The sequence below is a fragment of the Ranitomeya variabilis genome, chromosome 8 (genome assembly GCF_051348905.1).
Source record: "Ranitomeya variabilis isolate aRanVar5 chromosome 8, aRanVar5.hap1, whole genome shotgun sequence".
In the NCBI taxonomy this organism is placed as follows: Eukaryota; Metazoa; Chordata; class Amphibia; order Anura; family Dendrobatidae; genus Ranitomeya; species Ranitomeya variabilis.
In genome coordinates this window covers 109,735,928-109,757,144 of record NC_135239.1, presented here as the reverse complement: position 1 = coordinate 109,757,144, position 21,217 = coordinate 109,735,928, and the positions used below count along the sequence as shown (strand labels likewise).

Genomic DNA, 21,217 nt, shown 5'->3' with positions numbered 1-21,217 from the left:
TGAGGAAAAATGCAGTGAGCCCGTGGGGTTGAGGCCATGTGCACACGTTCAGTATTTTTCGCGTTTTTTTCGCTATAGAAACGTGATAAAAACGTGAAAAAACGCTAACATATGCCTCCTATTATTTACAGTGTATTCCGCATTTCTTGTGCAAATGTTGCATTTTTTTCCGCAAAAAAATCGCATCGCGGAAAAAAAAGCAACATGTTCATTAAAAATGCGGAATTGCGGGGATTCCGCACACCTAGGAGTGCATTGATCTGTATACTTTCCGCATGGGGCTGTGCACACCATGCAGGAAGTAAGCAGATTATGTGTGGTTGGTACCCAGGGTGGAGGAGAGGAGACTCTCCTCCACGGACTGGGCACACCATGCGGGAAGTAAGCAGATTATGTGTGGTTGGTACCCAGGGTGGAGGAGAGGAGACTCTCCTCCACGGACTGGGCACCATATAGCGTATATACTCGAGTATAAGCCGAGATTTTCAGCCCAAATTTTTGGGCTGAAAGTGCCCCTCTCGGCTTATACTCGAGTCATGGTCGGCGGGTGAGGGGGAGAGGGCGCTGAGGCATACTTACCTGCTTCCGGGGCTCCTGGCGCTCCCCCTGCCCATCCCACGGTCTCCGGGTGCCGCAGCTCTTCCTCTGTCAGCGGTCACGTGGGACCGCTCATTAGAGAAATGAATATGGACTCCACTCCCATAGGGGTGGAGTCGCCTATTCATTTCTCTAATCAGCGGTGCCGGTGACCGCTGACAGAGGAAGAGGCTGCGGCACCGAAGACCAGCTGTCCGGGGGAAGGAGCGGGACGCCGGGAGCAGGTAAGTATGTCATATTCACCTGTCCGCGTTCCACACGCCGGGCGCCGCTCCATCTTCCCGGCGTCTCTCCGCACTGACTGTGCAGGTCAGAGGGGGCGATGACGCATATAGTGTGCGTGCCGCCCTCTGCCTGATCAGTCAGTGCGGAGACGCTGGGACCGGACGCTGAGGAGCTGCAAGCAAGAGAGGGGAGTATGTGTTTTATTATTTTTATTGCAGCAGCAATGGCACAGCTTTCTATGGTACATATATGGGGCAATAATGAACAGTGCACAGCTTTCTATGGTACATATATGGGGCAATAATGAACGGTGCAGAGCACTATATGGCACAGCTATGGGGCAATTCTGAACGGTGCAGAGCACTATATGGCACAGCTATGGGGCAATTCTGAACGGTGCAGAGCACTATATGGCACAGCTATGGGGCAATTCTGAACGGTGCAGAGCACTATATGGCACAGCTATGGGGCAATTCTGAACGGTGCAGAGCACTATATGGCACAGCTATGGGGCAATTCTGAACGGTGCAGAGCACTATATGGCACAGCTATGGGGCAATTCTGAACGGTGCAGAGCACTATATGGCACAGCTATGGGCAATTCTGAACGGTGCAGAGCACTATATGGCACAGCTATGGGGCCATTATGAACGGTGCAGAGCACTATATGGCACAGCTATGGGGCAATTATGAACGGTGCAGAGCACTATATGGCACAGCTATGGGGCAATTATGAACGGTGCAGAGCACTATATGGCACAGCTATGGGGCAATAATGAACGGTGCAGAGCACTATATGGCACAGCTATGGGGCAATTATGAACGGTGCAGAGCACTATATGGCACAGCTATGGGGCAATAATGAACGGTGCAGAGCACTATATGGCACAGCTATGGGGCAATTATGAACGGTGCAGAGCACTATATGGCACAGCTATGGGGCAATAATGAACAATGCAGAGCACTATATGGCACAGCCTTCTATGGTACAGCTATGGGGCAATAATGAATGGTGCAGAGCACTATATGGCACAGCTATGGGGCAATTCTGAACGGTGCAGAGCACTATATGGCACAGCCTTCTATGGTACAGCTATGGGGCAATAATGAATGGTGCAGAGCACTATATGGCACAGCTATGGGGCCATAATGAACGGTACGGAGCATCTATTTTTATTTTTGAAATTCACCGGTAGCTGCTGCATTTTCCACCCTAGGCTTATACTCGAGTCAATAAGTTTTCCCAGTTTTTTGTGGCAAAATTAGGGGGGTCGGCTTATACTCGGGTCGGCTTATACTCGAGTATATACGGTAATTGGTAAAAAAAAAAAAGAATTAAACTAAAAAATAGTGATATACTCACCTTCGATGTCTTCCCGCCTCTCAGGTGCATGCTGCCGCTTCGGTTCCTATAGCTGGTGTGCGGTGAAGGACCTGCGATGACGTCGCGGTCCTGTGATTGGTCACGTGACCGCGACGTCATGGAAGGTCCTGCGCACACACACCAGCTATAGGAACGGACGCCGCTGAGGAGATCAGCTGTCTGCAGGTGAGTATAAGCATTTTTTTATTATTTTTAAACATTCTATCTTTTACTATAGATGCTGCATAAGCAGCATCTATAGTAAAAAGTTGGTCACACTTGTCAAACAGTATGTTTGACAAGTGTGACCAACTTGTCAGTCAGTTTTCCAAGCGATGCTACAGATTGCTTGGAAAACTTTAGCATTCTGCAAGCTAATTACGCTTGCAGAATGCTAAAAAAAAAGTGAAAAAAAAACGGGAAAAAAACGCAAAAAAAAAAATGCGGATTTCTTGCAGAAAATTTCCGGTTTTCTTCAGGAAATTTCTGCAAGAAATCCAAACGTGTGCACATACCCTAACAGATTGTTCTGCATTTTAATAAAGTAAACCCGTGTGGGTTAGTAGAAAGTTTGCACTTAGAGAATACTGTTTTTGCACTTAAATAAAATAGAAATAGTAGATATTATACCTGTACGGGTAATTGTATTTCATAGTTAGTTAGCACATCTGTTATTGGTCAGATAAAGAAGCAAGTTGGTAATGTAAATAGGTTCTTGTTTGTAACGTTCAAGTGTCCCCACCTCCCATAAAGGGAAGCACAGTTAATTAATTTGTTTTATAGCATTTTAAAAAAGTGCATGTCTTTTTGCTAATGTATTGTTGTTTTCTTTTCCCAGTCCGGGAGTACTGGATTTAACGGGGGGAGTGCAGCGCCCCAGGGTCCTGGTCGTTGCAGTAATATTATTCTCTTCTAGGGGGGAGTGATGTTACGTCTGAAGGCAATAGAGATCTTCTTACCAGGTATCACAACCACACAACACACTTCACACTCCAGTCCACCAGGGGGAGCTATGCTCCTATTTATTAGGGCACTCTTCACAATTAGGTAAAACTGGTGGTCTGGATAGGAGGTTAGGCAGAAGCTGACTGGGCTTCACCCAGGCAGCACCTGTCAGGCAGCCAGAGGGGAAGGAGGAACTTCTAAGCGCAGCAGACAGAGAGGTCCCAGACAGGGGTGGGATCCTGTGAGAGGCCTAGACAGAAGGCCACGGAGCTGCGCTTGCCCCACGTGCAGCAGCATCCCAAGAAAGAGACAAGAACAGCGAATTGTATTGCAGAGGGTGAGAAACGAAGTCATAGCAAAAGGAGAGGAAACCAGAAGGAGTTCTGGCCTGCAAAAGGCGGCCTCCTTTCTGAGGCGCAGGATCCGGTAGCAGGAACACCGGGAGAGTCATCGTCTCCAAGCCTTGCTCCAAAGACCGGCAGCCACCGTGACATCCCCACTGAGAACCGAAGGACCCGTACAGAGTACCCCATTGCCCTACTGGGGGCGCCCCATGTGCGGTACTGCAGCCTATACAGGGCGGTCACTGAGCTATAGGCCGGGCCCCCCTACAGGTGGTGCTGTGTGTGCTGTACTGCAGCCTATACAGGGCGGTCTCTGAGCTATAGGCCAGGCCCCCCTAGAGGTGGTGCTATGTGTGCGCTACTGCAGCCTATACAGGGCGGTCACTGAGCTATAGGCCGGGCCCCCCTACAGGTGGTGTTATGTAGGAGAAAACTCGGAGTGTGTAGGTAATAAATACTTTATTAGTGCACATATAATTTACATAATAGTTTATCCATACAAAATATACACAAGATACAGTAAAATACCAGGATGATAACGGAGATTGAGGCTATTCAAACGAAACTCAAAAAAGATATGTCGGGGGAAGCTCTCAAAAAACTTAATGATGATATGGACATTGAAGTGCAGAGATGGGTCAATGAGATTCAAGGCCAGAAATCTAAGAAATTTAAGCGTGATGTACAAGATAAGCAAACTTCTAACGTTTATAGATGGCGTGGCCAGGGTGATCGGTCACGCTCCCGCTTTAGAAATGTCTCAAGCTCTAGGTCGCGTTTGAGATCAACCCGATCTAATGCCCCTTCTGAGGATGGGAACACCTCACGGACGGAAGTAAGGGGAGAACAACTTGGGCCTCACCTATATACCAAAAAGATTGTGACACGACAGACTTCCAAGGCTGCGACTGTGGCAAGCAAACAACAGGGGACAAATAACAGTGGGGGTCTCCAGGTATTGAATTTGTCCACTCGGTCCCTCTCTGCTGCTCAGGTGGAGGTCCTGAGTAGGGGGCTGAGTTTTTCACCAACTAACTCTTTCGATTATTTTGTAGCCTTGAAGGACCTTCATCTATTTTCCCGGAAGCTTATACTTAAAAAACTGCACCACGGGAATAACCCTGACCAGGGGCCTTTATCTGAGATGGAGAGGGAGGCCTTACAGGCTTTGGAAGATCTTCTGGAGGAACAATCAAGTAACCCTCAAGGTAGGTTTCCACCTGCGTGCATGCCCAGATCAACGAGGTTCCCTCCCTTGTCACTATGTCCTGCTGTGGACATATTTACTCGATTGGTTACCGAGGATTTTAGACAGTTGTCCTCAAGACGTAGATTCGATAATCTTACATCTAAGCAAAGAAATGCGATACGAGAGTTACAGTCCTTTAAGGACATTGTAATTAAACCAGCTGACAAGGGGGGAAACATAGTGATCTGGCCATGCGACAAATATGAGAAAGAGGTGTTCCGTCAGTTGCGGGATACCTCCACATATACAAAATTAACACATAGCCCTTTGTCCTCCTTCTCCTCTCAGCTTCAGGCCATCCTGGGGAGGGCTTTTGAGGATGGGATTATAGATAGGAAGGTCCTGGATGGTCTAACGGTGAGGTCCCCCAAGAATACCAACCGTTTATTTGCTCCCAAAGGTCCACAAGGATCCCTTCAACCCACCGGGGCGTCCGATCGTGTCAGGCATTGAGGGTCTATGTGACCCAATTTGCAAATTCATAGATTTTTTCTTAAAACCTCTTGTAGAAGTATTACCATCATACGTTAGGGACACGACGGACGTCCTAACACGGGTTGACGGCATCCTTGTGGACCCTGACGTCCTTCTGGTCACCGCCGATGTACAGACCTTATACACGTGCATTGATCACGAGCACGGTTTAGCAGCAGTCCGCCTCTTCTTGGGGGCCTCCGACCTGGGCGGCCCCATGTGTGAATTAATCCTCGAGCTGCTGCGCTTTGCCCTGACCCATAACTTTTTCACCTTTAAGGACGCATTTTATCTGCAGAAACGTGGCACGGCCATGGGTGCGGCCTGTGCCCCCTCATATGCCAACCTCTTCCTGGGAGCATGGGAGAGGTATATTTTTGGCGACGGGGGGGTGCAGGCCGCTGACCATGTGCTGTGCTGGTTCAGATATATAGATGACGTCCTCTTTTTCTGGGCGGGGACGGCGCAGCAGCTCGGGGATTTCATGGGGCAGCTTAATGAGAACCCCTTTAATATTAAATTGACATACAACTTTGATTTGAAGCATGTTGACTTCCTGGACGTCACGCTGGAGATCGACACTACCCGTCGGATTCAAACTGACGTCTTCAGGAAGTCGACATCTGTTAACGCTTTATTGCGCGCAGATTCTGCACATAACCCTACCACCATTGGGGCCATCCCGGTCGGACAGTTCCTTAGAATGAGGCGGATTTGCTCAACAGAGGATAGGTTCTTTGCGCAGGCGGCTGACCTAGGAGGACGTTTTAAGGATCGAGGATATAGCCGAAGAAGTATTAGGCGGGGCTTTGAGAGGGCCAGGCGGACGCCCCGGAGAGATCTCCTATATACTGATGGCAGCAAACGTAGGAGAGAGACAAATGGAGACAAAGTCAGGTTCATAACAACTTATAACCATGAATGGTCTAACATGAGAGAGATATTAAAAAAACATTGGTCGGTCTTAAAGACCGAACCCTCTCTTGTTCAGGCATTGGGTGATTTTCCATTAATGACCGCAAAGAGATCCCCAAACTTGAGTAACCTGCTTGTCCGCAGCCATTATGTCGCACCTATTATTAACCCTTTTAGTACCAGGGGCCCGGTGTTGGGCTCCTTTCAATGCGGCCACTGTATGGCGTGTGAAAATATCGCACGGGCCACAACCTTCAAATCTTCTGACGGGAGAAAGGAGTTTTCCATCAGGCAGCGTATCACGTGTGGTACATCTAACGTTGTGTACTATGCCATGTGTGGATGCTCTCTAATCTATATTGGATTAACATCCAGAGAATTGCGGATACGTGTCCGCGAACACATCAGAGACATACAGGCGGCTAGAACCGTAGATGATGCCTCTGACCTGAAGACAATCCCTCGCCATTTCAAACTATTTCACGATTGTGACGCGAGGACTCTTCAGGTCAGGGGTATTGAGAGCATCCACCTTGGACTAAGAGGGGGCAATTATAAAAAGGTTCTCGCCCAGCGTGAGGCTGGCTGGATTGTCCGAGTAGACACAATGACACCTAAAGGACTGAATGAGTCCTTAAGTTTTTCCTCTTTTTTGTGATTTTTTTGGTATCCTTGGGGCATCAGATATTTGATACACTGTAGTAGTTTACATACATATATATATACACATATATATATATATATATATATATATATATATATATATATATACATATATATATACATATACATATATATATATATATATATATATATATATATATATATATATATATATATATATATATCAATCATTGTGTATTAATGATGTCTCTCCTTGTCTTTATTATCCCTTGCCCTCCATACCATCTTCCCCCTTGGGTGGGTGTTCATCTGGGATCCTACTACTGTTATTTTATTTTGTTTTTAAATTCCCTTTATTAATGTCTTTTCTTTTTGTCATATATTCTCTAGTTTTAATCTATTGATGTCTGAGCGTTTTTGCATCTCCTCATGTTTACATCACCGCTGGCCGCAGCAGAATCTCCCCCACTGTGCCGCAACTTTCATCTTACTACAACAAAGCGGATCTGATTTTCCAGCTCTTCAATTATGATAATTTATGTTGTTGTGATTATATTATTTCTGTGGTGGGGGAGGTATTTGTCCGTATATTAATGGTTGTTTTTTGCCGTATCACTATTAAGTGTCCTTTACGGATTATATCTGTCTGCTGACCGGTTACCTCCCCCTTTTTCTATTTTTTCTATTTTGTAACAAGTCTCTGTCTTTGGAGTCTTCTTTATACTTACTGGCCGATTCCACGTGGGAGTGCGCATGCGCCGCTTCTCTCCTTGTTCTCTGCCACGGCGGCGTCTCTTTTGCCTCATGCGTGCACTCTGGGTCTTTGTTCCCAGGCACGCCCGTGATGCATGACGCCCTCTGCGACGTGGGGCTCGGCGTGTAGAATGCGCATGCGCCGGTACACCCAGCGTTCATTGGATATCGCCGGACATGTGACCGGTCACATGGTTACTTGCCGGCGACATTTAAAGATGGTGGACACGCTCGGGGGCATCTCCCCTTGATAAAGCAATCTATTTCGTGGGCGAAACGCGCGTCGGGGACTGTGCCTGAGGATCCTACCCGGTGTGCGCCGCCTGGGTGCCTAGCAGCGGTAAGAGCAGCTTCTATTATCTGTCATGTTATGCCACTTTGGCTTACAGCCTCATACGCATGTATAGCAGTAGGTCTCTTCCATTAGTAGTTTGCATGCTAGCCCCATAGACGGTGCACACTGGGGGACTCCCACCTATCCTATTTATCATCCTGGTATTTTACTGAATCTTGTGTATATTTTGTATGGATAAACTATTATGTAAATTATATGTGCACTAATAAAGTATTTTTTACCTATACACTCCGAGTTTTCTCCTATTCCTATGGCTCTTATGGAGTTGGTTTATTTTGGTGAGGGGTTGTTTGGCATTATTTAGCGCTATTCTTCTCCCCTCAGTATCTAGCATGTTGCCTGGTCTTGGTATCATCAGGTGGTGTTATGTGTGAGGTACTGCAGCCTATATAGGGCGGTCTCTGAGCTATAGGCCGGGCCCCCTACAGGTGGTGTTATGTGTGCGGTACTGCAGCCTATACAGGGCGGTCACTGAGCTATAGGCCGGGCCCCCTACAGGTGGTGTTATGTGTGCGGTACTGCAGCCTATACAGGGCGGTCACTGAGCTATAGGCCGGGCCCCCTACAGGTGGTGTTATGTGTGCGGTACTGCAGCCTATACAGGGCGGTCTCTGAACTATAGGCCGGGCCCCCTACAGGTGGTGTTATGTGTGCGGTACTGCAGCCTATACAGGGCGGTCACTGAGCTATAGGCCGGGCCCCCTACAGGTGGTGTTATGTGTGCGGTACTGCAGCCTATACAGGGCGGTCACTGAGCTATAGGCCGGGCCCCCCTACAGGTGATGTCATGTGTGAGGTACTGCAGCCTATACAGGGCGGTCACTGAGCTATAGGCCGGGCCCCCTACAGGTGGTGTTATGTGTGCGGTACTGCAGCCTATACAGGGCGGTCACTGAGCTATAGGTCGGGCCCCCCTACAGGTGGTGTTATGTGTGAGGTACTGCAGCCTATACAGGGCGGTCACTGAGCTATAAGCCGGGCCCCCCTACAAGTAGTGCTATGTGTGAGGTACTGCAGCCTATACAGGGCGGTCACTGACCTATAGGCCGGGCCCCCCTACAGGTGGTGTTATGTGTGAGGTACTGCAGCCTATACAGGGCGGTCACTGAGCTATAGGCCGGGCCCCCCTACAGGTGGTGTTATGTGTGAGGTACTGCAGCCTATACAGGGCGGTCACTGAACTATAGGCCGGGCCCCCCTACAGGTGGTGCTATGTGTACGGTACTGCAGCCTATACAGGGCGGTCACTGAGCTATAGGTCGGGCCCCCCTACAGGTGGTGCTATGTGTGAGGTACTGCAGCCTATACAGGGCGGTCACTGACCTATAGGCCGGGCCCCCCTACAGGTGGTGTTATGTGTGAGGTACTGCAGCCTATACAGGTCGGTCACTGAGCTATAGGCCGGGCCCCCCTACAGGTGGTGTTATGTGTGCGGTACTGCAGCATATACAGGGCGGTCTCTGAGCTATAGGCCGGGCCCCCCTACAGGTGGTGTTATGTGTGAGGTACTGCAGCCTATACAGGGCGGTCACTGAGCTATAGGTCGGGCCCCCCTACAGGTGGTGCTATGTGTGAGGTACTGCAGCCTATACAGGGCGGTCACTGAGCTATAGGCCGGGCCCCCCTACAGGTGGTGTTATGTGTGCGGTACTGCAGCCTATACAGGGCGGTCTCTGAGCTATAGGCCGGGCCCCCCTACAGGTGGTGTTATGTGTGAGGTACTGCAGCCTATACAGGGCGGTCACTGAGCTATAGGCCGGGCCCCCCTACAGGTGGTGCTATGTGTGAGGTACTGCAGCCTATACAGGGCGGTCTCTGAGCTATAGGCCGGGCCCCCCTACAGGTGGTGCTGTGTGTGCTGTACTGCAGCCTATACAGGGCGGTCACTGAGCTATAGGCTGGGCCCCCCTACAGGTGGTGCTATGTGTGAGGTACTGCAGCCTATACAGGGCCGTCACTGAGCTATAGGCCGGGCCCCCCTACAGGTGGTGTTATGTGTGCAGTACTGCAGCCTATACAGGGCGGTCACTGAGCTATAGGCCGGGCCCCCCTACAGGTGGTGTTATGTGTGAGGTACTGCAGCCTATACAGGGCGGTCACTGAGCTATAGGCCGGGCCCCCCTACAGGTGGTGTCATGTGTGAGGTACTGCAGCCTATACAGGGCGGTCACTGAGCTATAGGCCGGGCCCCCCTACAGGTGGTGCTATGTGTGCGGTACTGCAGCCTATACAGGGCGGTCTCTGAGCTATAGGCCGGGCCCCCTACAGGTGGTGTTATGTGTGAGGTACTGCAGCCTATACAGGGCGGTCACTGAGCTATAGGCCGGGCCCCCCTACAGGTGGTGCTATGTGTGCGGTACTGCAGCCTATACAGGGCGGTCTCTGAGCTATAGGCCGGGCCCCCCTACAGGTGGTGTTATGTGTGAGGTACTGCAGCCTATACAGGGCGGTCTCTGAACTATAGGCCGGGCCCCCCTACAGGTGGTGCTATGTGTGCGGTACTGCAGCCTATACAGGGCGGTCTCTGAGCTATAGGCCGGGCCCCCCTACAGGTGGTGCTATGTGTGCGGTACTGCAGCCTATACAGAGCGGTCTCTGAACTATAGGCCGGGCCCCCCTACAGGTGGTGCTATGTGTGCGGTACTGCAGCCTATACAGGGCGGTCACTGAACTATAGGCCGGGCCCCCCTACAGGTGGTGTTATGTGTGAGGTACTGCAGCCTATACAGGGCGGTCACTGAGCTATAGGCCGGGCCCCCCTACAGGTGGTGCTATGTGTACGGTACTGCAGCCTATACAGGGCGGTCACTGAGCTATAGGCCGGGCCCCCTACAGGTGGTGCTATGTGTCCGGTACTGTAGCCTATACAGGGCGGTCTCTGAGCTATAGGCCGGGCCCCCCTACAGGTGGTGTTATGTGTGAGGTACTGCAGCCTATACAGGGCGGTCACTGAGCTATCGGCCGGGCCCCCCTACAGGTGGTGTTATGTGTGACGTACTGCAGCCTATACAGGGCGGTCACTGAGCTATAGGCCGGGCCCCCCTACAGGTGGTGTTATGTGTGCACTGCTGCAGCCTATACAGGGCGGTCACTGAGCTATAGGCTGGGCCCCCCTACAGGTGGTGTTATGTGTGAGGTACAGCAGCCTATACAGGGCGGTCACTGAGCTATAGGCCGGGCCCCCCTACAGGTGGTGTCATGTGTGAGGTACTGCAGCCTATACAGGGCGGTCTCTGAGCTATAGGCCGGGCCCCCCTACAGGTGGTGTTATGTGTGAGGTACTGCAGCCTATACAGGGCGGTCTCTGAACTATAGGCCGGGCCCCCCTACAGGTGGTGCTATGTGTGCGGTACTGCAGCCTATACAGGGCGGTCACTGAACTATAGGCCGGGCCCCCCTACAGGTGGTGTTATGTGTGAGGTACTGCAGCCTATACAGGGCGGTCACTGAGCTATAGGCCGGGCCCCCCTACAGGTGGTGCTATGTGTACGGTACTGCAGCCTATACAGGGCGGTCACTGAGCTATAGGCCGGGCCCCCTACAGGTGGTGCTATGTGTCCGGTACTGTAGCCTATACAGGGCGGTCTCTGAGCTATAGGCCGGGCCCCCCTACAGGTGGTGTTATGTGTGAGGTACTGCAGCCTATACAGGGCGGTCACTGAGCTATCGGCCGGGCCCCCCTACAGGTGGTGTTATGTGTGACGTACTGCAGCCTATACAGGGCGGTCACTGAGCTATAGGCCGGGCCCCCCTACAGGTGGTGTTATGTGTGCACTGCTGCAGCCTATACAGGGCGGTCACTGAGCTATAGGCTGGGCCCCCCTACAGGTGGTGTTATGTGTGAGGTACAGCAGCCTATACAGGGCGGTCACTGAGCTATAGGCCGGGCCCCCCTACAGGTGGTGTCATGTGTGAGGTACTGCAGCCTATACAGGGCGGTCTCTGAGCTATAGGCCGGGCCCCCCTACAGGTGGTGTTATGTGTGAGGTACTGCAGCCTATACAGGGCGGTCACTGAGCTATCGGCCGGGCCCCCCTACAGGTGGTGTTATGTGTGACGTACTGCAGCCTATACAGGGCGGTCACTGAGCTATAGGCCGGGCCCCCCTACAGGTGGTGTTATGTGTGCACTGCTGCAGCCTATACAGGGCGGTCACTGAGCTATAGGCTGGGCCCCCCTACAGGTGGTGTTATGTGTGAGGTACAGCAGCCTATACAGGGCGGTCACTGAGCTATAGGCCGGGCCCCCCTACAGGTGGTGTCATGTGTGAGGTACTGCAGCCTATACAGGGCGGTCTCTGAGCTATAGGCCGGGCCCCCCTACAGGTGGTGTTATGTGTGAGGTACTGCAGCCTATACAGGGCGGTCACTGAGCTATAGGCCGGGCCCCCCTACAGGTGGTGCTATGTGTACGGTACTGCAGCCTATACAGGGCGGTCACTGAGCTATAGGCCGGGCCCCCTACAGGTGGTGCTATGTGTCCGGTACTGTAGCCTATACAGGGCGGTCTCTGAGCTATAGGCCGGGCCCCCCTACAGGTGGTGTTATGTGTGAGGTACTGCAGCCTATACAGGGCGGTCTCTGAACTATAGGCCGGGCCCCCCTACAGGTGGTGCTATGTGTGCGGTACTGCAGCCTATACAGGGCGGTCTCTGAGCTATAGGCCGGGCCCCCCTACAGGTGGTGCTATGTGTGCGGTACTGCAGCCTATACAGAGCGGTCTCTGAACTATAGGCCGGGCCCCCCTACAGGTGGTGCTATGTGTGCGGTACTGCAGCCTATACAGGGCGGTCTCTGAACTATAGGCCGGGCCCCCCTACGGGTGGTGCTATGTGTGCGGTACTGCAGCCTATACAGGGCGGTCACTGAACTATAGGCCGGGCCCCCCTACAGGTGGTGTTATGTGTGAGGTACTGCAGCCTATACAGGGCGGTCACTGAGCTATAGGCCGGGCCCCCCTACAGGTGGTGCTATGTGTACGGTACTGCAGCCTATACAGGGCGGTCACTGAGCTATAGGCCGGGCCCCCCTACAGGTGGTGCTATGTGTACGGTACTGCAGCCTATACAGGGCGGTCACTGAGCTATAGGCCGGGCCCCCCTACAGGTGGTGTTATGTGTGAGGTACTGCAGCCTATACAGAGCGGTCACTGAGCTATAGGCCGGGCCCCCCTACAGGTGGTGCTATGTGTGCGGTACTGCAGCCTATACAGGGCGGTCACTGAACTATAGGCCGGGCCCCCCTACAGGTGGTGTTATGTGTGAGGTACTGCAGCCTATACAGGGCGGTCACTGAGCTATAGGCCGGGCCCCCCTACAGGTGGTGCTATGTGTACGGTACTGCAGCCTATACAGGGCGGTCACTGAGCTATAGGCCGGGCCCCCCTACAGGTGGTGCTATGTGTGCGGTACTGCAGCCTATACAGGGCGGTCACTGAACTATAGGCCGGGCCCCCCTACAGGTGGTGCTATGTGTACGGTACTGCAGCCTATACAGGGCGGTCACTGAGCTATAGGCCGGGCCCCCCTACAGGTGGTGTTATGTGTGAGGTACTGCAGCCTATACAGGTCGGTCACTGAGCTATAGGCCGGGCCCCCCTACAGGTGGTGCTATGTGTGCGGTACTGCAGCCTATACAGGGCGGTCACTGAACTATAGGCCGGGCCCCCCTACAGGTGGTGTTATGTGTGAGGTACTGCAGCCTATACAGGGCGGTCACTGAGCTATAGGCCGGGCCCCCCTACAGGTGGTGCTATGTGTACGGTACTGCAGCCTATACAGGGCGGTCACTGAGCTATAGGCCGGGCCCCCCTACAGGTGGTGCTATGTGTGCGGTACTGCAGCCTATACAGGGCGGTCACTGAGCTATAGGCCGGGCCCCCTACAGGTGGTGTTATGTGTGAGGTACTGCAGCCTATACAGGGCGGTCACTGAGCTATAGGCCGGGCCCCCCTACAGGTGGTGCTATGTGTGCGGTACTGCAGCCTATACAGGGCGGTCACTGAGCTATAGGCCGGGCCCCCTACAGGTGGTGTTATGTGTGAGGTACTGCAGCCTATACAGGGCGGTCACTGAGCTGGGCCCGCAGCACTCACCCTCCGCCAGCAGCGCCGTGCACACAGAGATGAAGACGATCAGGACGGTGTCAGCAAACATGGTACTCATGATCACGGAGCCCACAGCAGCCACTCAATGCGCGACGTGACGTCTGCACACCAAGGCGGAAGCCAGAGGGATGCTGGGAGCGGAAGTATCGTGCACAGGTCCTGAGCTGGTGACGTGTGGTGTGGGCGGTATCTGTGCGGAGACGAGAGATGTGTGAGCTGCGGACGTACACGTTGTGGGGACGTCACGCTCACGTCCTGCAGCGGGCACCTCCTTTTCCGTGGCTCCTGTCATGCAGTGGTCTGTAGAGCGGCCTGACTAACACATGAGGGAAACAGCACCGACCTGACGTGTATGTGACCGAGCACAGAAAATCGGTGTGCGCCGGCCACTCTGCACACGGACCCAGTGCGCTCGGTCTCTTCTAAGCTCTGGGCTTGTGCCAGCCCCTCAGAGAAGCGCGGGTCCCATAGTGGAGCCTCCCTCACAGAAGGGCTGTGGTCAGGGTGTTGGGGGAGAGGCCTGGTGAACCCCTCACATGGCCAAGCTGTCGGCGGACATTGGGTGAGGGGCTTTGGCCAACAGAGACGGGTCTTGTACATTCAGTGCCACAGAATAGTTCAGGAGAGAATGGTCGGAAATCCTGCGCCCTCACTACCGCGATCCCCGCCATCATTGTAAGGCCGCGTACACACTGGCAGTGGTTCACCTCGCTATGTGTTTCACGTTTAGTCTGAGTCGTTACAATTCAATAGGAAATGGAATTATTAATATTTAATTACTATTACTTTATTAGGAAAGTTAATATTGTTTGTTTTTATTGGTTATTTATGCTAAATATACACACAAACCTGTTTGTTCGAGTGATCACATTTTATTGTAACATCTGAATTAGAGCAACGCATTTCAGTTCTCCCTTCCCTCAATTATCCTTTCCTACAATCCCAATTTCTGCCTATTGAATTATTTACATGTATCTTTCCTCCCTTTCCTTTATTATATTTAAAAATGTAACAAATTTTTGAAACACAAACACTGAGGTAAAATACTGACAGTGAACTTGGCCTAATCATATTGTGGCAGCTGCACATATTCACCTATTGCTCTAACTTCCACATTACATTTCACCGCTCTTCACTGGTCCTGTCAGGGCGTACGGGATGCGGACGTATATGCTGCCCAGTGACCGTGCGCCCGGCCGTTCATTTTTTTCAGGAGTGTACACCTACTGGAGCCATGGCTGTGTGCACACAGTGCGTTTGTGTGCAGAATTGGACTAACGCTAGGGAACCTTTATACCAGCAAAGTCAGTGAGAATCCTGAAGTGCTGTGCACATGATCAGGATTTTTCCTTTCAGGAATTGCTATGCATTTAAATCCGCAGCATGTCAACCCTTTTTGTGTTTTTGACCTATTAAATGCACAGGGAAAAATAATGCATGCAAAAAATTATTTAGTCCTTTTTTTGCTGCTAAGAGATGCAGAAACCTTGTAGAAATTTCTGCATGCAAAATACTGAACTTGTGCACATTCGCCAATTGTACGCCTCCTGTAGATCGCCCACTTTGTCGACAACTGGAAATTATAAAATAACCACAAACAGGAGGAGAATGGTGCAACATCGAAAAATCAAGTCATTTGTTAATGTGCTAGTTTTAGTCTGCCTATTCCCAATGTTATTTCCATGCTATAACATTAAGCACACCCATTTGTCAGATAAGGTGCAGACAGGAGCTAAAACACACAAGTGCACTGTGTGCATAATTATTAGGCAAGTTGTATTTTGATCACATGATACTTTTTACACATGTTGTCCTACTCCAAGCTGTTCAGGCTTGAGAGCCAACTACCAATTAAGTAAATCAGGTGATGTGCATCTCTGTAATGAGGAGAGGTGTTGTCTAATAACATCAGAACCCTATATAAGGCGTGCTTAATTATTAGGCAGCTTCCTTTCCTTTGGCAAAATGGGTCAGAAGAGAAATTTGACAGGCTCTGAAAAGTCCAAAATTGTGAGATGTCTTGCAGAGGGATGCAGTAGTCTTGAAATTGCCAAACTTTTGAAGCGTGATCACCGAACAATCAAGAGTTTCATGGCAAATAGCCAACAGGGTCGCAAGAAGCGTGTTGGGCAAAAAAGGCGCAAAATAACTGCCCATGAATTGAGGAAAATCAAGCGTGAAGCTGCCAAGATGCCATTTGCCACCAGTTTTGCCATATTTCAGAGCTGTAATCTTATTGGAGTAACAAAAAGCACAATGTGTGCGATACTCAGGGACATGGCCAAGGTAAGGAAGGCTGAAAAACGACCACCTTTGAACAAGAAACATAAGATAAAACTTCGAGACTGGGCCAAGAAATATCTTAAAACTGACTTTTCAAAGGTTTTATGGACTGATGAAATGAGAGTGACTCTTGATGGGCCAGAGGCTGGGTCAGTAACGGGCAGAGAGCTCCACTCCGACTCAGACGCCAGCAAGGTGGAGGTGGGGTACTGGTATGGGCTGGTATCATCAAAGATGAACTTGTGGGACCTTTTTGGGTTGAGGATGGAGTGAAGCTCAACTCCCAGACCTACTGCCAGTTTCTGGAAGACAACTTCTTCAAGCAGTGGTACAGGGAGAAGTCTGTATCGTTCAAGAAAAACATGATTTTCATGCAGGACAATGCTCCTTCACATGCCTCCAACTACTCCACAGCGTGGCTGGCCAGTAAAGGTCTCAAAAAAGAAAAAATAATGACATGGCCCCCTTGTTCACGTGATCTGAACCCCATAGAGAACCTGTGGTCCCTCATAAAATGTGAGCTCTACAGGGAGGGAAAACAGTACACCTCTCGGAACAGTGTCTGGGAGGCTGCTGCACGCAATGTTAATCGTAAACATATAAAGCAACTGACTGAATCTATGGATGGAAGGCTGCTGAGTGTCGTAAAGAAAGGTGGCTATATTGGTCACTAATTTTTGGGGGGTTTGTTTTTGCATGTCAGAAATGTTTTTCTAAATTTTGTGCAGTTATTTTGGTTTACATGGTGAAAATAAACAAGTGAGATGGGAATATATTTGTTTTTTATTAAGTTGCCTAATAATTCTGCACAGTATGGCCGGAGTCACAGTAGCGAGTTTTACGGACGTATGAGAGGCGCAGAAAATACGCATAGCACACGGACCAATGATTTCCTATGGGGCAGCTCCTATCTGCCGTATTTTACGCATCCGTATTATACGGCCGTAGAAAATCGCAGCATGCTGCGTTTGTCAGCGTATTGCGCAAAAAAATACGCCAATGAAAGTCAATGGGGGCGAGAAAAATATGGATTTCACACGGACCAACAGTGTGACTTGCGAGAAATATGCCAGACATCTCCAGGTGCCAGGAAATGTGCCAAGCCCTCAATCAGTAAGCTCAGACATGCTAATTAGCTGAAAAAGCCAGACATCCCGAAGTCTGGCGCTCGCCTCCACGGGGTTGCAAGCAGCATGGCATCTATAATTAATGTGGATATGCTCCTCATCCTGGTCCAAGAAAGGCCTGAAATATAGGACCAGCGGGATCCCAACTGTTCAAACCAGGCCAGGAAAGAGGCAGCTTGGAGGACCATCTGTGGGATCCTATTCCCAGATTTTGACCAACGCGCACGTGCGGTGCAGACACAACTTTGTAAGTACACTCGTGTTTCGACATTAACCTTGAAAACTACATGATTTCATGCAGATTATTTTTTGTTTAGTCTGGTATTTTTTGTTTTTGTATTTTTGAGCGAAAAAAAAAAGATTGTGGACATGAGAAAGGGGTTACGTATAGAGATATAGATGTTGCGTAGGGTAATATTTTTTGGAACGCCAGACTGGTACAGAGGGGAGTGGACCCTGTCCTTGTGGGGTTTTATTTTATTCTGTATCTTTTTTTAAAAAATTTTCAGCCATTTTTACTTCATGAACTTCATTTAAAAAAGCATTTTATTATCCTCGTTAAAATATGATCAATCAATGACAACTGTTTTAAGTAATGTGCAGAATGACCTTCTAGAATCTTTGTTTCAATGTCATTGCAGTGGAAGATGTTATGACACTATGGCGCAGCATCAGGGACCAATATCGGAGGGAAAGGCAGCAGCTCCAACAAAAAAGAGAAAGTACATCTGCTATGATCGTCTTTTCTTTTTGGATCCCAGTGTGGATCGAAGACCGTAAGTAAAAACCTCACAATACACGTTAGCAATTGACTAAACTCTTAATTAGGGGTAGTAATTTTCATAATTTCATAACAGAACACAGTCCAACCTCACTGAGAGGGAGACCGGGTCAGACTCGGAGGTTGTCATTGATCCGGTTGGTGTAGAAGAAGAGGTGGCAGGCCCATCCTTGGCCTCTTCTAGCTCCATCCTTACTTGACCATCTACTTCCGCATCCCAAGATCCTGCAACAAATGGCCAAGATGCAGCACCACCACCCACAGCAGCACCAGATCCTGTAAGCCAGGAAGATCATGGACACAGCAGCAGCCCTACAGTCCCACTGGTGTCCTCCCCACCGGCTGCTGGACCTTTACGCAGAGGCCGCAGGAGAGAGCTGCAAGACAGTAGGAGGAATGTGGACGCTGGGGTCCTTAATTATTTGGCTAGGGCAGCCCAGGATGATGGTGAGGCGACCTTTGCTCGCAGCCTGGCCCGGTACCTCCGTCCCCTTCCCCGTGAGGTGAGGCTACGTGTGAGAGGGTGTATTCAAATACTGATTGATTTATGCACCTTCCTAAATGACCCCTATGAGGTGTTAGAATTTATTGAGAGAAGGCAGCTGTCACCACATAACCTCTTGCGCCTTCCACGAACTCAACAGGTGCATGGTCAATCAGGATTTGAAGCACCTCCTCCACATGTGCCTACACCTCAACCCCTTCCCACCCAAAACCCACCAAGGCAACCTCAGTACCATATGCCAGCCTACCATCAACCTTCCCAATATGGCCACTTGTCCAGACCCAGTGATGTAGGCTGGTCCCAACCTGGGTTTGGACGACATGGCCATAATGGGGGTGGCTATGAGTCAAGGCCATATTTCCAGCAGCATGAGAGCCAGAGTCAAATCCCTTATGGACAATACCCAACTGGCCAATATGATCAAGGCCTGTATTTGGATCCGCCCCACGCAGCATCCACACAGGGTGAAGGACAATTGGCCCAACAAAGGCCACCTGAGCAGGACCCTGAGCTTCCGCCATCACCTCCACCAACGTACAGAAATCTGTAAAAAATATTTTGTTTGGCTTTTTGCCGCATAACCATGTTTTGGTTTACTTTGTGCTGTAATAGCATTTTTTTATGTTGTTCTTAACCCCCCCCCAAAAAAAAAAAAATATATATATATATATATATACAAATCCATATGAAAAAATAGAATTAGTTCTTACCGGTAATTCGGTTTCTAGGAACCTTCCACGACAGCCACTTCGGAGGTTGTCTTCCCCGCCCTAATAGGGGACAGGAACACAAAGAGGTTACATACCCCTCCCCTTCCTGCACCGCCAGTGTTTTCCTGGACACAGTAGCATGTATAATTACCACAAAAGTGCAGGAATCATCCCATAAAATATTAGGTAGGGAGGAAAATTAGTGCTGTCGTGGAAGGTTCCTAGAAACCGAATTATCGGTAAGAACTAATTCAATTTTCTCTAGACACCTTCCACGACAGCCACTTCGGAGTAGTACCAACAGCTAATTTCTCTAGGGAGGGATCACGGCCTGCAGAACACGTCTGCCAAATGTTAAATCCCTATTGAAATTTAGCCGGTAATGTCTGAACGTATGGATGGACGACCAGGTGGTGGCTCTGCATATCTGCTCTGATGAAGCATTACCCCTCTCTGCCCATGATGTTGCCACCGCCCGGGTAGAATGTGCTTTCAGAGAGGCAGGTGGATCCAGTCCCTGTGATGAATATGCCAGACAAATAGACTGCTTGATCCAGTTTGCTACAGTGTTTTTTGCCGCCTTTTGTTTCGTCCTGAGAACTGGATGAATAAATGTTGATCAATTTGCCAGGCTTCAGTCTGTTGTAAGTAAGATAGGAACACCCTGCGAACATCCAATGTGTGGAAGGTCTGTTCTTTAGGGTTGGAGGAGTTCAGGCAGAATGAAGGTAGTACAATGTCCTGATCTCTGTGGAAATTCGAGACCACCTTAGGTAAAAAGGACCAATCTAGTTTTAGTATAATGCTATCCGTAGTGAACATTAGATAAGGTTCCTGTACTGACAGGGCCTGTAATTCTCCAATACGTCTAGCCGCAGTGATTGCGACTAGAAAGACTGTTTTAAGAGTTAAGTTCTTTATGGTTATAGCATCCAGGGGTTCAAATGGATCCTGGGTTAGACCGTTAAGTACTGTATTGAGGTCCCAGGAAGGCACCTTACTACGGAGTGTAGGACGAATTCTGGATGCTGCTGTCATAAATCGCTTAATCCAGCAGTGGTTGGCTAAATTTAAATTAAAAAAGCTACTAAGGGCCGATACTTGCACTTTGAGTTTGCTAGGGGTAAGGCCCGTTTCCAAGCCCTTCTGCAAAAATTCTAAGATTCTCACTACATTAGGATTGAAGTGGTCTGGAATTTCCAGGGAGCACCAGAACGTAAATTTTTTCCAGACTTTACTATAGATGGCATTGGTTACCGCCTTTCTGCTTTCTTGGAGGGTCTGGATTACCTCATCCGAGAGTCCTCTGGCTTTTAAAATTGTGGCTTCATTAGCCATGCTGCTAAGTTCAATCTGCTTAGGTCCGGATGTAGTAGGGGACCCTGGTGTAGGAGATCGAGTTTTTGAGGTAGAAGGTAGGGACCTTCCAGGGCCATATCTAATAGGGCACCGTACCAACTCCTCCAGGGCCACAATGGAGCAATCAAGATTGTGGTAACTCTGTTCTGATCTTTTGTAGAGTTTTCGTCAGCATGGGAATGGGTGGAAAGGCGTATGCAAGGTTGAACCTCCACTGCTGTGAGAAGGCATCTATCCCCTGCGCCTTGTCTCTGTGATGAAGGGAGAAAAATGTTTCTACCTTCGCATTCTGCCTGGTGGCGAATAGATCCACCTCTGGAATACCCCATTTTGAGGTTAGGGACTGAAACACTGTTTGGTCTAGGGATCACTCTCCTGGATGAACGTCTTTCCTGCTGAGGAAATCCGCCTGAGTGTTGTCCAACCCTCTCAGATGTACCGCTGTGATCGACAGATTTTTCTCTGCCCAGAAAAATATTCTTGCAGCTTCCTCTTTTAGAGAG

General features: G+C 50.0%; 1 protein-coding gene across 4 annotated transcripts in view; it reads right to left on the bottom strand.

The window, feature by feature from the left end:
• Positions 1-19,282, bottom strand: part of TMCO1 (transmembrane and coiled-coil domains 1) — a 114,039-nt gene extending 94,757 nt beyond the window's left edge. Inside the window, exon 1 of one of the 4 annotated variants that reach the window (XM_077277248.1) lies at positions 13,938-19,282. In XM_077277248.1, coding sequence (XP_077133363.1) covers positions 13,938-14,007 — 70 coding nt within the window. In that variant the 5' untranslated portion in view covers positions 14,008-19,282. The remainder of the gene's footprint in view (positions 1-13,937) is intronic. The other 3 variants (XM_077277249.1, XM_077277247.1, XM_077277250.1) reach the window with 3 other exon arrangements.
• Between the last annotated feature and the right edge of the window lie 1,935 nt (positions 19,283-21,217).